Raw genomic sequence first — 16368 nt, forward strand, 5'->3', positions numbered from 1 at the left:
GGGTCTTGGATATGTCACTCCTCTCTGAGCCTCAGTTTCCTCACCTGGCAAAAGGAGAGCCGAGAAGACACAACGAGGTCGTGTGCAGTGTGACAGATCAGCAGCATGCGCACAACAAATGGTGTTAATTTTTACAGGATTATCTGCCTGCTTCACAGAAAAGGAAACTGAGGCTTAGAGAGAAGAGCCCAAAGTCACATACAACTATGAAGAGGCAGAGGCAGCACTTGAACTGTCACTGAGTACAAGGCCGAGGCTTCCCTACGCGTGGAAGCCTTAGAAACAGTCTCCAGCCTGGGTGGGGTAAGAAGAGGCGACCCAGTATGGGGTGGGAGGGGGAATCTCCCAGCTGACTGTCCAGTCTCGGAGAAAGACTGGGCAGCAAGGGAAGGGGAATAACCGAGTGTAAGCGGGCACGATGTCATACTTACACCCCGCCCCTCAGGACCGCAGCGGCGTGGGCGCCAGGGGGTGGATGCGAGACGCGGCTCCTTTAAAGCCCAGCCGGGGGCGTGCCCGATGCGCGGAGCATCCGCCCCTGGGCGTGTCCGCCTGGCGCCACGCCCCGAGGCTTGTAGCGGCGGCCTCCCCAGGCGGCGCCAGCTCTGGCTTTGCTGCCGCAGGAGTGGCTGTGGCGGTAGCGGCTCGGCACCTCCTCTCCTTCGGGCGGCTTTCCTGCGCGCTGCCCAGAGCGCCCTGCCGTGCCCGGACACACGCGGGCGGCTCGGCGATGGCCCGCGCCTCGCGACGTGGCGGGCGGACACGGGGGTGCAGGACGGCGCGGCCCGAGTGAGCAGGGGCCGACCTCCCGCCCTCGGCCGGGGCCGCCCGGGATGGCCGTGCCGCCGCTCCGCCGGGCGCTGCTGCTGTGGCAGCTGCTGGCGGCGGGCGGCGCCGCGCTGGAGATCGGCCGCTTCGACCCGGAGCGCGGGCGCGGGCCGGCGCCGTGCCAGGCTGTGGAGATTCCCATGTGTCGCGGCATCGGCTACAACCTGACCCGCATGCCCAACTTGCTGGGCCACACGTCGCAGGGCGAGGCGGCCGCCGAGCTGGCCGAGTTTGCGCCTCTCGTGCAGTACGGCTGCCACAGCCACCTGCGCTTCTTCCTGTGCTCGCTCTACGCGCCCATGTGCACTGACCAGGTCTCGACGCCCATCCCCGCCTGCCGGCCCATGTGCGAGCAAGCGCGCCTGCGCTGCGCGCCCATCATGGAGCAGTTCAACTTCGGCTGGCCGGACTCGCTCGATTGCGCCAGGCTGCCCACGCGCAACGACCCTCACGCGCTCTGCATGGAGGCGCCGGAGAACGCCACGGCCGGCCCGGCAGAGCCCCACAAGGGCCTGGGCATGCTGCCCGTGGCGCCGCGGCCCGCACGGCCCCCCGGAGACGCAGCTCCGGACCCAGGCGGCGGGGGCACCTGCGAGAACCCCGAGAAGTTCCAGTACGTGGAGAAGAGCCGCTCGTGCGCGCCGCGCTGCGGGCCGGGTGTCGAAGTGTTCTGGTCGCGACGTGACAAGGACTTCGCACTCGTCTGGATGGCCGTGTGGTCAGCTCTGTGCTTCTTCTCCACGGCCTTCACCGTACTCACCTTCCTGCTGGAGCCTCACCGCTTCCAGTACCCCGAGCGCCCCATCATCTTCCTCTCGATGTGCTACAACGTCTACTCGCTGGCCTTTCTCATCCGCGCTGTGGCCGGGGCCCAGAGCGTGGCCTGCGACCAGGAGGCGGGTGCGCTCTACGTGATCCAGGAGGGTCTGGAGAACACTGGCTGCACGCTGGTCTTCTTGCTGCTCTACTACTTCGGTATGGCCAGTTCGCTGTGGTGGGTGGTGTTAACACTCACCTGGTTCCTGGCAGCCGGCAAGAAATGGGGCCACGAAGCCATTGAGGCCCACGGAAGCTACTTCCACATGGCGGCCTGGGGCCTCCCGGCCCTCAAGACTATTGTTATCCTGACGCTGCGCAAGGTGGCCGGGGACGAGCTGACTGGGCTATGCTACGTGGCCAGCATGGACGCAGCTGCACTCACCGGCTTCGTGCTGGTGCCCCTGTCCTGCTACTTGGTGCTGGGCACCAGCTTCCTCCTGACGGGCTTCGTGGCCCTCTTCCACATCCGCAAGATCATGAAGACAGGTGGCACCAACACGGAGAAGCTGGAGAAGCTTATGGTCAAAATTGGGGTCTTCTCCATCCTGTACACCGTGCCTGCCACCTGCGTCATTGTGTGCTATGTGTATGAACGGCTCAATATGGACTTCTGGCGCCTTCGGGCCACGGAGCAGCCGTGCTCCCCGGCCAGCATGCCCGGTGGCCGAAGGGACTGCTCACTGAAGGGGGGCTCCGTGCCCACCGTGGCTGTATTTATGCTCAAAATCTTCATGTCACTGGTGGTGGGCATCACCAGCGGTGTCTGGGTATGGAGCTCCAAGACTTTCCAGACCTGGCAGAGCCTCTGCCACCGCAAGATGGCAGCGGGCCGGGCCCGGGCAAAAGCCTGCCGGGCCCCTGGGGGCTATGGTCGTGGCACCCACTGCCACTATAAGGCCCCCACTGTGGTCTTGCACATGACTAAGACGGACCCCTCTCTGGAGAACCCCACACACCTCTAGGAACACAGGCCTGCACAGGGCGGCTGTTGTCCCCTCCTAGCACCCCCCTCCGGAGGAGACAGCTGACTAGCAGCTGCCCAGCTGTCAAGGTCAGGCAAGTGAGTGCAAGGGGGCCAAGGACCAGGGTGGGGAGACTCATTCAACCCTCACTGTGAGGACCCTGTGAGGCTCGCTCCCCTATGGCCGAGTGCAGGGGGTTGCCTGGCTGAGTCCCCACAGGGTCCTGGGGGAGCATGTGGAGAGGAGGAGGGGGCAGAAGGGCACGTGGTCCTGCAGGGAGTTTATTTAATGATGTAATTTATTGTTCAGTTTCTCTGGAAGCTGTGACTGGAATAAACCCCCGTGTGGCACTCCTGAGTCCTCTCTGGGCTGGGAAAGGGGAAGATTAGAGGGTGGGGGCTCTGTAGGAGTCTCCCTTGTGAGCAGAGCTGAGGTGGGTGCTGGGCTCATCCCCCTGCCCCCGTTTTCTGGCTCCCCACCAATCAGGACGTCCCCATGGAACAGCTGTGTTTTGCAGGAGTTCCAGATTGTGTGTGTGTGTGTGTGTGTGTGTGTGTGTGTGTCCCTTTTTGCCTGCCTTTGCTCCTTTTGGCAACCGGCTTGCCTGTCTCTGAGGCCTGGGTTCCTGCTTCCCAGTGAAACTGGGAAGTATTCCAGCTGAGATACTCAGGGAATCTCCTGGGATGACACCCCCACCTCTGGCCCTGGGAGTCTAGCCTATTTGGGGGCTGTGGGTAAGTCTTCACTTTCACAGACTCCACTTTCCTCATTTATGTAGAAAATGAGGACATCAGCTTGTCTCAAAGGTTCCCTCAGAGGTTCAGGACCTGCTCCCACTGCCTCCTGTAGCCCAGCCTGCTGTCCCTCTCTGGGGCCTGAGGCCGGAGTCTGACCATCCTCATTGCCTTTGAAGATTGCTGGTGCGTCCCCCTCACTCCTTGGGGCCCTAGTCAGGGCACCCCACCCCCTCATGTCTCTGGATGGAGTAGAGATGGGGCTGGACTGGTATAAGGGCATCTTGGTAGCAGACATGGGCATGGAGATGGGGGCCTTTGAGTATAGTGGGAATTGGGCCCCCAGCTTCTGAAGGGCTGTGGATAAAGATTTGAGGTGCTGAGAGCAGCAGTGAGAATGGGATCGGTGAGGGGAATGTGCACGGCTCCTCTGGGGCATCTTACATATTCTTGGGAGGGGGGGTTAGGAAAAGGTCCCGTGTGTATCTGTGTGCCAGATCCTAGAGACCCCCATCAGCTTGGGGTCAGACCCCAGGACTCCATCTTGGCCTCGGCTTTGGCTACTGTGACTGCAGGCAGGTGAAGATCACTGGGCGTGTAAGACACAGCGCACTGCCAGCTTCACTTTAGCATGAAGGGGAGGCTCGAGATCAACTGGTTCGCTTTAGTGGTGGGGCTCAGCTCTCAGACCCAGGGCCTCTATGGCCAGAGCTCTTGCCCTGAACCAACCACCCATCTCACAGGGCAAGGAAGAAACCAGATAAAAACTGAACGGGTGTGTGTCCGTTTCTCAGAAGACCACTCCATCAGGAACTGAGAGGGGTTTAGGGTTGTCCCTCACAAGGCACAGTACTGACCCCTGGGGGAATTTTGCAACCCTTACACCTTTGCTTCTGCATTTCTTGAACGTGGAATGCCCTCCCCATCTAAATCCTTCCCTTTTCACAGGACACACTGTAGGTGCCAGGGCTTTATTTAACCAGTGAAACCAAGTGACCCTAGCGCCTTGTAACTCTCCCTATGAGGAGAGTTACATCCTTGAGTGAGACAGGATAAGCCTCTTGAAGGTGACGGGCCAGGTTCCGAGGGGCAGTGGCTGCACCCAGCTGGGCTTATAGGTCAGGTTTGCAGGGAGTGGAGCTGAAGCTGCTAAGGGCTGGGACAGCCGGAGCAAAAAAGAGGATTCCGGAGATAGGAAGAGAAAGGCAAGTGTATATGGGCAAAGGAGAGGGTGGGCATCAAAGTGACACCAGTTTACGCTGTTCCTTGCCAGTCAGTGTATGGGGGATAGATGGTCCTTAGCTATGCCCCACTCAGCCGAAACCAGACTGGCTTCCACATCTGGGACAGGGGTAGGGGATGAGGGTGCTGTGTAGTCGGGACAAGCTAAAGGACTCCTAAGGGACTACATAGGTCCCCAAGGGGTTCTGTCTGTTTTGAGGCTGGGATGGTTCGCATGAGCCAGGACTTGTGGGAGGGAGGGAGGGATGGAGGGAGAGGAGGGAAGGAGGGAGGTGGTCCTTGCCAGTTAAGGCTTCTCAGAGCTGGAAGACACTATGGAAAAGTCCCAGAGCCTGGAGGAAAAGGAAGAAGGAAACCATTAAAGACCTTTCACGAAGTCCTCCATTTCACCTTGCTCTCCCCACTTTACAGATGGGTTAAAGTGGAGGGCTTGGCTGGCTCCAGATTACACAGCCAGGCGGGCGGCAGGCTGCGGAGCCTTTGTGACTTCCACAGCACCGCCACCTCCCCAGGAGGATAGCACGTGTTATAACCTGGGATGGTTTTGTCCCGAGAAGCCGCTCCTACAGCAGGATCTCCCCAGACCCCAAGAAAAATTCTAGAGCCCCAAAAATTACCTCAGAAACCAACACCTGCTGACCTGTGCATTGTGTGCCCCCGGCCCCTCACCTCAGTGGTGCTGGTGGCTCAGCACGTGAGTGCAGAGCAGCGGGTCTGTGTGCTCATGTCCACACATCTGACCTTGTGCATGGGAGGGAGGGCCTGAGTTCAGACGACTTCTAAGCCCTGACCTACCTCAGTCAGTGTCAGTTCCAGGGAAACAATTCCAAGTTCACAGGAGTCAGCAGGGTGATGCTGACCGAGGTCAGCTTGAGGAGAGGCCCCAGGGGGGTTAGTAGCTGCTCTCTGGCCTTAGGGCCCTGGCAGAGTAATAAGGAAAGCAGTGAGAGGGCAGCCCTCTCTTCCTACCTGGCTTGAGTTTCTCACGCCTGCTAAGGAGACCCTGACTCCTGGAAGTTGCAGAACCCACTGCCCCAGTGGCGACTTTCGAATCCAGATACCACCTCACTGCCACCTGACTGTGCCCTCCCCAGAGACAGGGTTTGAGGAAGGAGTAATCAGCACAAGGGAGAGGCCTCCACTGGTTCTCAGAATGACTCAGACCCACCTCGAGAATGAAAGTTCTCTTGTCCTCATTTGCAAGACAACCAAAATTAGGCGGCTCCTCCATGGTCACACCTTGGGGAATGGGCTGAGATAGTTGGACAGGCACTACCCTAGTGTGGCCTAAGGAATCTACCGGAGGAACAGGGCTGCAGATTCGGGCTGGGAGTCCGACTGATTGTGTAGAAAATGCTGTGAGGAAGTATAGCTTTCTTGTCCAGAGCCTTAAGGCTGACCAAATTTGATCTGACCTCGGGGCAAACTGCTTCCTCCCCTGCAGGACTGAAAATCCCCAAGTGCTCAGTACAGGCCTGGCTTGAAACCCCCATTCAGCAAGGCTTCTCAGCAAGTACGCGGCAAAATCCACACCCACGGATTAGGGTCCTCAAACGTCTCCCCATTTTCTCCCATGCTGTCCCTGGTTCAGGCAGTCAGGAACCGGCAGTTTCCCTTCTCGGTAAGTGGGGTCACGGAGTAGCTGCAAAACCTCTGAATTCCACAGGCAGGCTGTCTGCCACCCAGCAGTGACCTACTCAAATCAACCACTCGGACTTTATAAAATCTCCCAGCATAAAAAAAAAAGAAGGTATAAAGAAAACAAGATTGGCTATGTGGTAAAATTGCTGAAGCTGAGTACATGGGAATTCATTGTATTTTCACTCTCTTTTTGTGTTATATTTGAAATTTTCATGAAACGTATTTTAAAATATCAGGCGTTTCCCCAAAATTAACTAAAGGACTACATAAATTCCCATCGTGAAGCCTTAAAAAATACTTTCCCCTAATATGTAAAAGTTTCAAATGAAATTTTGGGGGTTTCAGACAGAGACAAGGCCAGGAGAAACTTGAAGACAGGGCTTTGATACCCGGGGCGTCAGAAATGTCTCCTGGAAGCAAAGAAATAAGTAGCTGGATCTGACCTGTGGTGAAAAAGACCAAGTCAGCAGAGACCCTCTTGATTCTGAAGAACAATTGTTGGCAAGTCAGTGGGGAAACAGTGCTCGGCCTCTACCATCCACTACCACCCCCAAGAGCACAAAAAAGACTCACCAGAACTTTCTTCTTTATAAACACAAGTACATAATGTTTATTTGAAATTCCAATTTATTACAAGTTTACCCCTCAATGGGGCCCTTCCTCCTTAAAGACAATTTAAAAAACAAACAATTCAGGTGTCACTGAAGTGGGAACACAGGAGTCTCACTATTAACAAGAACAGACTGGCTCTAGGGTAAGAGGCAGAAGGTGCTGGCGGCTGGGCTTATGTAATTGTAATGTCAGTGCTAACCACGCCTGTGGTGGAAGGGACGGTAAACCTATCCACCAGCCACTGGAGCAAATCCCCGGAGTCCTTGAAGGAGGAGGACGGCAGAAACGGACCACACCTTGAAGTTCAGTATTAAGAGTCTTTATTCTCAAGTTCTATGAGTTGCAATTCCCTTGGTGGAATTCTTTTCCCTTAATTTAAATAGGTACAGAAGAACCTAGGTGCTCAAAATTTCCAAATTCAAAGTTGATAGAAAAGAAAATTAAACCCTGTTTTGCATTTTTATCAAAATCGGCCATAAAAGGGAAAAGACTACAAAGTTTTGCCTAAATGTAACTACTACACTAGAGTCATTGTGGGAAGGGGCTGCGGGAGCTTTTCCTCCCGTCCCTCCTCTCTCACCTCCCACTGACACCACGGACAGATTGGGTTCTCTGGGAGTAGACTCTGAGGCCAGAAAAGGCCTGGGAGGAGGCGATGGAGGCGGAGGAAGGGACAGGGTCACCAGGGAAGGCAGGGGCACACCCCCTCCCCCACCAGGTCCCACTGCCTGCTCTGATGAGCGAGAGAAGATGGGCTGAGGGAGATGGGCAAAGGAAAGCAAACACGTTATCATATAAATTGTACTGTACATGTGCCAAAGCAAGATGACAGAAATATTTTACAAGATGTTCTTTATACAATATCACTGCTGAAACAAGCAACTTTTAATAACTAGAAAAATCAATTTTAAAAAAATTAAACATTTCAATTCTTCCTGCTTTTCTTCTGCTCCCCTAAGAGCTTGTCTGGTATGTGGGTGGGCTGGGCTCCAACACCCCTCTGGCCAGATCCATCAAAGTAAAGGTTATATGCATGATTATAAGCAGGACTCCAGTCTCTAAGTGAAGTGCCTTAGTTTTTTTTTTTGATTTTGTATGTTTTTCTGAGGGGGTGAGGTGGGGTGGGAGTGGGGAGAGAGTTGTCACAAAGAAGGGAAAGGGTATTCAGGAATGGCTCCAGGACAGGTCCTTTTACTCTGTCAAGATCAACTCAAAAGAACACAACTGTTTCATGATGCTGGTGAATACAGAACTCTGTATGGCACTCACTGATCCCGTCACCTGAGAGGGAGAGGGAGGAAGAGACAGAGCGCGGGCTTAAAGAAACATGACTGTATATAAATACAGATTTAAAAAAATCACCACCACCTCCCCAACTGGCCTGATCACACTTGATTCTTCTATGTAATACAGTAATCCCTCCCCTGGAGACCAGAGGGCTTGGCACTGGTGTGGTGGCCAAAGTGGAAAGGACCTTAGGAAAGAAGAAAGGAAAGTTAAGGCCATCTACTACCCATAATCTCTCTAGGCAGAGACCAGCAACCCAGTATGAGCTCTCCAAGAGTTCTGTGTGATTAAGGCCCTACGGAGAGTTTTAGAAAACCAGCACAAGACTGGGATGGTGGGCATTTCTGGCCTCTGTGATCTCCTCCCTTCCACGTTCTTCTCCATCTTCCTTTCTTGCCTTCCTGCCACACTTCCCTTGCTCTCCCCGGGATCCCCCCAACCTCAGCTCCCTCTCCCTTACCAGGGCCCCGCCTCTTTATTTCTTCTGTCTTCGTCCCCTGGACTGTCCAGTGGGCTCTGGCTCACTGTCCCCTTCATCTTCAGCCAGCCGCTCAGGAAACTTCTTGCGTTTCCTACGGACATATGGGTGGCCAGGGAGGTGTTTATGCAGCAGAGCCGCCAGACACTGTTCTGTCTTCACCATGCAGTGCAGCACGTGGCTGCCCCGGCAGTTGTAAAGCTCGGCGTTGGTAAACACTTGCTTCATGTCAGTAAGAAACTCCTGCACAGAGCGGTAGCTCCCGCAGGAACATTTGTTCTGCATCGTCTGGAAGTCCATGGGGTGGGCGATCACGTCGTAGTAATCCTCAGCCTCATCTCTGGTCACAGGCTCCCTGCGGAGAAACCGAACGGAGGTATCAGCACAGCCTTGAATACAACGGACAGAAACCTGGTTATCAAACCACCAGCCGGTGGCACAACCCTGCTGACCTCAGCCAACAGGCAGGCACAGGGACGATGAATTCGCCTGGTACTAAGAGCTGTCTCTACAGGTTTGGAATGCTAATCCCGTCACTGAGACATGTCCTGAAAGGAAGGGATCGGGCTGGTTCCTAGGGCTTCAGCTGACACTCCCTCAGCCAGCTGCGACTCCCAGGTGCGTGAAAACACAAGGCTCACTCACCTGAAGGGCCAGCTGAAGCGGTACTTCACAATCCTGTTGAGGACCTCTTCACACTTCTGCAACTCCAGGCTTTGCCTCCGGGAGCTCCGCTTGGTCTGAAGCACCTGGTGTCCAAGGAAGAAGACATGCTGTTATTACAGGTCCAAGAGAAGAAGAGTGAATAGGGCAGAAAATGTGTACATCTGCTTAAAAAAAGAGAAATCTGAGTTCAACCATTTTCTTGGAACCGAGACAATCAAAATCATCTGCCTCTCAGTCAGGGAGCCCTCTCAGCGAGGAGTGGGCATCTTCCCATCAGCCCCCTTGCCTCCTCCCTGGTGGATGGTGATCAGAGAAGCAGGGGGCAGGCAGCAGTTGCCGTATTACAGCAGTCCTGCCAGAGGTCAGCTAGAGAGGGCCACTGTCAACAGGACGCTGGCCCACTGAGAGCAGATGGACTTGGGATTATAGTTAACACTGTGGAGGGTTATGTACAAGCAACTGCAGAAAGCCAGATGGGTTATGGGGACCACTAGCAGCCAATTTTGTGGGGGCAGGGAGTCTCAGAGAAGAAAAGCAAGAGGCAGTTCCCTTCCTGGGCTCTCCTGCCGCAGGCATGTGGGAGCCAAGTGGCTAAGGAGAAAGGGAGTGGGCATCCCTTCCAGCAGCCCTCACAGGCCGCGTCTCAGAGCAGTGGGGCCACGGAGTCAAAGGGCTTGGGCTGGGCAGGGAGCATCTCCAAAGGCCTCTGAGCTCCCTACTGGCTGACTTGATGCCCCCAACTCACTCATTGCCAATTTGATCTGTCAAAACAAGCAAGTTTTCAAGAACCTCTTTTTGTTCTTTAAAGCTGGAATGAAATCTAAAGCAAAACCGCTAAAATCACATTGGCTGAAGAGCAGAGGGGAGGGTAATGGCCCTCCCATAACAACTGTCAGCAAAAGCCCCGAGAGTAAGTGAGGCTCCAGCATTGCTGGCATTCCCACGATGGAGACCCAGCCCTTCTGGGCCAATGGAGACACATGGGTACTATTTTAAACCCCTTCACAAGTCGCAGGCTGCCTGTTAAACTGGAGGACGCAATGTTTGCAGGCTACAGCAGGGGATGCCGGACATAGTTGTTCCTGGAGGGCCTGCTGCCCGTCTGCCTGCAGGCCCACCCATCAGCCGCCCAAGGGAGGGAGGCAGGAGGAGAGGGAAAGGCTCCCACCTGTTGCCCAATGAATTCCTAGTGCTGGAGTGGGGGTCAGGAGCAGAAACATTAGAGGTAGGATGAGAAGTAATTCTTACCAGCTCATCAACCTCGGTGTCGTCCACAGGTGGTGCCTTCGGCCGAGACCTCCTGGTAGGGTGCGGCTTCTTACCTGGTCGTCGGCCTGGCCTTGCCACAGGGGGGATGACCCCCTGCTTGCCCCGGACAGTCTTTCGAGGTCTCACTGAAATAAAAAATACAAACTAAGAGCAGAACAACTGAGGATGACGGGAGCGTGTCTGTAGAATGGGGAGACAACCTGACAAGCAGAGCAATGGCTTCCTTGGGTTCTGGGTGCTCTTTGCTCTCTCTCCGGCCTTACCTATCAGGACACTTTGAAGGCACCAGTGTCAATGAAGAATGGATGCCTTTCATCAACTGCCAAAGACCTCTTAAGTCTCTTCAGAAGGGTACTTCTATCCTCTGGCCCCACCCCGTTCAGTTACTCCCGGGAATGAGGCCCCTGAAGGAGTCAATTGTAAAGTAACTCACTCAGGAGGACAGGCCATTTGCTGCAGGTCTGCCTGGAATTCCTACAGCCTAAGCTCAGCCTAAGAGAGTGCAGTGTATTTACATGTGAAATGGGATTTGACTGTAGAAGAGATCGTGTTTCATAGTTCCCAGAGTTATCCTAAACTCGCCATCAGTCTTCTCAGAGAAAAGCTGATAACTTATGGGAAACACTTATGCGAAGTCTTCCTCCTTGAATCCAATTTAGGGGTAGCCCCAGTCCTGCTTTCTTACACGTCTGAAAAGCGTAGACAGTTGGCTAGGCCACTTCCCTAAGCACTCTGCCCAGGATCCCCAAGGAGAGAATAAAGAACACCACGTCACCCAAGACTACTTGTGACTCAGGTTTGTAACAGGTGCTCACTGTCAGACAAACCAGCATTTCCTCAGTATGTCCTTAGGAAGCAATGCTCCATAAGGATTAGCTCAAAGTTTCTCCACTAATTTTCTCTGCAAACTGGGGAGGTGACATTTGGACAGAGATAGGGGATATACAGAGGCAATGATACAACGAGTCAATAAACAATGTTTTACATCCTTCTTCTGGACCATGATAACCCTTCATTGGCTATTTTAGGGTCTCTAGCTCAAGACCAGACTAGGAAGAATGAGTAAGAAGCTGATGCCAAGGATGAAACTTGGGGTGCTAGGGACAGCCACTAACCCAGGAACTTGAGTTGCACCAGAACCACATCTTTGGTGACCTAAAAGGCAGAGCAGGCAAAAAGCTCTAAAGTACCAAACAAATACCTTCCTACATCCTTTTGGCAGATAAAATCCTCAAAATCTGGAAAGGAAATAATTCCTTGGAAAGAGAGTAACAACTCAGAAGTGGAAAGCAAACTAGTTTGAAAATAAACAAAATCAGCACATTGCAATATTCAGAATCTGTTCCCAGATAAACCTGCATCCAAATCACAACTCTGGGCCAGCAGATGCCAGCCTCTGTAATGCAGGGTTAATGACTGCTTGTCTCCTTCCCCTGGATACCTGGAAAACACGCCTAGTGAACAAACAAAAGGAGCCTAATAGGAATGGGAGAAACTGAGGTGTCCCAAATTAAAAGCCTGAGGATTGGGCAGGTGGGAGCAAGTGTGCAAGTCCAAAGCCCTCAGGTCTGGCAGCACCACTGCAGTAAGAGACTGGTTATGCCAAACATCCTCTCCTTATATCAAGTCCGATCGCTCAAGTGCTATCATCTTGGGAATTGTACCATCTCTTCAAAAGCTCATCAAAATCTTGACCTGTGGTCTCTTTTCTACTAACCTACAAAAAATGGTATATTTTGGAAAGAGGCAAGCTGTTGAAAAGGATAGATTGCAGAACTTTAGGTTTAACCATGAAAATGACAAGACTCTCAAAGACTCATGAAACATAAACATGAGAGAATAAGAGTCAATGCGGTGAACAGAAATAAGGCCTTTTACTCTCCCTACTGGCACCTCGTGTGAAACAGATCTGAACCTTCATAACAGCTTTAGGCCTAAACTATGGAAACCCAGTTTTCATTTTTCAAACAAGTAAAGCTATAGCCCTGCACACTACAGGGAAGAGAAAATCACTGTGACCAGAGGAAAAATAACTCCTCTGCGAGCAGCACTACACCAGAGGCCAAAAGAACGGTAAGGAGGTAGCAATGGGCTTAGACCTTCTTTACCCATTGTCCTCAGACACTGAGGGGGTCAGAACTAGCAGGCTCATCACATAACAAACTTGGAAACTTGAATTCCACTAATTTTTGGAATAAATGGATCTGCCATAAATTGATGTCCTTGTGACCAAGCTATCCAACCTCCTACCGGGAAGATGGTTAAAGGGCATCTTATAAACCCTTTGAAAACCATGACGACAGAGTCACCCCAACAGCCACAACACGTGGGAAAAGATGGCCTGATGACAACGCTGAGTATCTACTACCAGCCCCCAGTCTTCCCAAGTCAGCTTAAAAGGCTATAGGGTTAACTTCGAAGGCAAACTGAATACATAATACTTACATCGCAGACCAGCCACCTCATAATCTTCTTCCTCCTCCTCCTCTTCCTCCTCCTCTTCTTCTTCATCGCTCTCATCATCTTCACTGTCCTCAGAGGCAGACTCCTCAGTGTAATTCCTGTGAGGTGGAAAAAGCATGTCCAGAACATGGTTCTAGGTCAAAGTGTTTCTAAGGGGATCAAGTCCCACAGGGATACCAGCAACTTTTTCTTCTTTGCAGACTAGACAGATTTGATGGTGGGGGAGGGAACCTGAATCTAGTCCAGGACACAGGAACCAAAATGAAAACCTAGCTTCAACAGCATGCCTCCGCCACCAGGCCCAGTGCTTTGGATTAAGACACCAATGGTAACATCAATCAAGACCAAAATGCAATCCTCCCCTCCCCCACATCAAACAACACAAAACTCTATTCCTTTTATCTCATAAAAACAGCCAGATAATGTAACATTTCAGGTATTAAAATGTGTCCCAACTCTGAGGTGGACTGAAAGCATGAAAGCCCAGACAGGTGTTACTCCACCTTGATGGCCCCCTTCCAGGAGCTGAAACAGCTTGCCGATGACCAGAACATCAAAGCAGTGGTAATCCCGGCTCAGAACAGCTGGTCCAAAGCCCCATCTCACAGTAGCCTCATCTCTAAGTGTAGCTGGAGTGGACTGAGAAATAACCAACTAATACTGCCGGGGGGGGGGGGGGGGGGGGGGGGTCAGGATCAAACAACTCTGCCTTTTCAGAGACCGAGCCAGAGTGCCTGTAAGCCACCTTTTTACAACCTCAAATTTCAACATGGAGAACAACAGTTATTAACTTGGCAAATATTAGGCGCCTCCTCATTACAAGGCCCTGTGTTTGTCCTAATTGGGTTTAGGGTGAAGAACAAAGCATTGCCTCTACTTTCAGGGCACTTACAATCTCATGGGAAGACGGTCACGTACAAAACTAATCATAAAGGCAAGATGTACCAAAATACTGTTTTAGAGCTCGAAAACTCAGAGGGAACACAGAGGAAGAACAATTAATTCTAAGGACGTAAGGATATTTCAAAAGAGCAGTGAAATTTTCCATAGGCCATGGGCGGTTTGCCCAGGGGGCAGTTCTGGGAAGACGGAATATTCCCAGTTGGGAGGAAAGCACAAGAAGCAAGGATACACAATGAACAGTCTGCAATGAACACACAAATATGGGAATGAGGGCTCATAAAAACACACGCCAGTATTGTACCAGAGTCTCAAGTTAGGCTAGGGAGTTTGGACTTGACTTTAGAGACAACGGAAAGATTGATGTTTTTGAATAGTAAAGTGACATAAGCAGCTCTCTGCTGTATGTAAACCCTTCTGGTATCACCACAAAAGCTGGAAAGGGAAAGGTATGAGGTAAGGAGTTGGGAAGCCCAGGTGAGAGATGTAGGAGGGCCAAGTGACAACAGTGACCTTGGAAAATGGACAGCAGGGGACATGACTCATGAGACATCTGGACACTGACTTGACAACACCTGGCAAATAAATGACTGGACGATGAGGGTGAAGATGTGCAAGGTGATGCCCACGTTCTCATCATGATAAAGAAGGAACATCCTAGGCCTGGGTAACGAAGGTCATGAATTTCAGGGCTTTTAGCAATGGGCGGCTGCAGAAGTAATCACAAATTAAGAAGGGGGCAAAGTGGAAGCCAAAGGCAGAGGGAGATATATTGTTATTTTAGAAGGTATGGTTCAAGACAGAGAACTGGCTGGCAGTGAAAACTAGAAATGTCAACATTAAGCTAAAATTACCTCAGAGCCCTTTGAGCTCCTATTGTAATACCTTAGAATGATTAGGCTCTTTACCCAAAAGATGAACTTAAAGCTCCTTAGAATCATTCAGTACGAATAACTGAAGCTTAATTATAACAGCTACTTATACATTTATTTGCTTTTAAAAGAAGCAATTCTCACCTGCCACGGGAGTTGCGCCTGGCAGTAGCAGGCTGGCAAGCTGGGCACTGCCACTCACCATCTGGTACTTCATAGAGGGCCGGCCTCAGACAAAACAGGTGGAAGGCTTTATTACACTCGTCACACAAGATCAGTTTGTCATCCTCACCTGCAAGGAGATAAAACTGTACAGCACTGTCGGGAGAATGGCAACAGTCAAGGAGTTGTAAGAAAGGACCATTCACCCTCAACACCATGGAAGAACAAACATTCTAGTACAGTGCTAACCCTTTTTTTAAAACTGCAGTCGTTTTCTGAAAAGAAATATAGCACAAATCAGGCTGTAGGTAATTTAGGGCTCAGGGCTTCTAATTTCTGTCTCCAAATCTACCCAGGGCTAGGACAGGGCACCGAACACTAAGAGGTAGCAAAACCCAAGTGACAGCAGGAAATGTTGCTGCTCCTCTCCCACTAAGAGACGAACCCCCCAAGAAGGATTATGTTTTCTGCCCTTCCTCCTCCTGGACCCCGTAAGCACTTCCCAACTCATACCTGATACGGTTCTCTTAAAACACTGCCTACATTTGAAAATGCACTGAACCAACTTAACATGGTCATTTCCCCTCTCCAACTATCATCAATTTTTAGAGCAACTGAATGATTTTACATAGGTTTTCTCATCCTTGGGAATTAAGTTCTAACCTAATTCACAAGATAACTTTAGCCACTGGAGAGCCAAATCACTGAGGGAGGCTTTTAGCCATCACGTTTCTTTTATACCTATGGACTCAGTGTTTGTACACGGAATCCTCAGGTTTGGGCAGACACGCAGGGTATTCTGTAGAGCAAAGAATTTGAGACTCTAATGCTGAGAGCCGTCAGAGTCCATAGGTATGAGTCCCAAATTCTTTGCTCTACAGAACACCCTGCGTGTCTGCCCAAACCTGAGGATTCCGTGTACAAACACTGCCCTCTGCTGGCAGCCCCCTTACTTCACAGATGACTAAAATTCAGAGATGGTAAGTTAGAATGTTTTAGTAATTTTGTTCCCTCTAGAAAATGAAAAGATTAGAGAAACCAACTGCCATTGTTTTCTAGTCAAAATTGAGTAACAAAGGGCCTACTATGATTTGCTGGCATGGGATTTCAAAGACTAGCATTTCATAGCCCAGAAGGTAAAATCCGTCCCCCCACATTTAAAAGCTGTGCACACAATTTTTTAGGGGAGAAAAGATCTGGGAAATGGAGGTCCCAGTCCCTAATACACTCCGATAAGCAACTTTGACCTAAATATACCTTTCTTCCGACAAACTTTGCATCTAGCATTTTCTGCTGACATATCCCACTTGATACAGGCATCAAGCATCCCAAGTAGAACATGCATTCTGGAAAAAGTCTGAGCTTCACGGATGGCTGTCTTCCATTTTTCCAGAGCAGATGCAACCTAAACAGAGACCAAATCAGGCCAGCAT

General features: G+C 51.6%; 2 protein-coding genes across 4 annotated transcripts in view; one reads left to right on the plus strand and one right to left on the minus strand.

Moving 5' to 3' along the window:
• Positions 1-604: 604 nt before the first annotated feature.
• Positions 605-2959, plus strand: FZD9 (frizzled class receptor 9). The gene has a single exon (XM_019754932.3). It carries the CDS (start codon positions 834-836, stop codon positions 2607-2609), a length of 1776 nt encoding a protein of 591 aa, XP_019610491.2. The 5' UTR covers positions 605-833; the 3' UTR covers positions 2610-2959.
• Positions 2960-7141: 4182 nt separating this feature from the next.
• BAZ1B (bromodomain adjacent to zinc finger domain 1B) overlaps positions 7142-16368 on the minus strand; it is a 68427-nt gene continuing 59200 nt past the window's right edge. Inside the window, exons 14-20 of one of the 3 annotated variants that reach the window (XM_019754962.3) lie at positions 16193-16340; positions 14918-15065; positions 12984-13099; positions 10518-10663; positions 9249-9352; positions 8586-8958; positions 8070-8119 (exon numbers count right to left, since the gene is read on the minus strand). In XM_019754962.3, the coding sequence (XP_019610521.2) occupies positions 8601-8958; positions 9249-9352; positions 10518-10663; positions 12984-13099; positions 14918-15065; positions 16193-16340 (1020 nt within the window). In that variant the 3' untranslated portion in view covers positions 8070-8119; positions 8586-8600. Of the gene's footprint in view, positions 8959-9248; positions 9353-10517; positions 10664-12983; positions 13100-14917; positions 15066-16192; positions 16341-16368 lie in introns of all 3 variants that reach the window. The other 2 variants (XM_019754961.3, XM_019754960.3) reach the window with 2 other exon arrangements.

Source organism: Rhinolophus sinicus, chromosome 3, assembly GCF_057876585.1.
Source record: "Rhinolophus sinicus isolate RSI-liver-muscle chromosome 3, RSI-T2T, whole genome shotgun sequence".
NCBI classification, from domain to species: Eukaryota; Metazoa; Chordata; class Mammalia; order Chiroptera; family Rhinolophidae; genus Rhinolophus; species Rhinolophus sinicus.

What these genes read in the sequence shown, in the direction of transcription:
- FZD9 (XM_019754932.3), top strand. Translation starts at nt 834, where the DNA reads ATGGCCGTGCCGCCGCTCCGCCGGGCGCTGCTGCTGTGGCAGCTGCTG.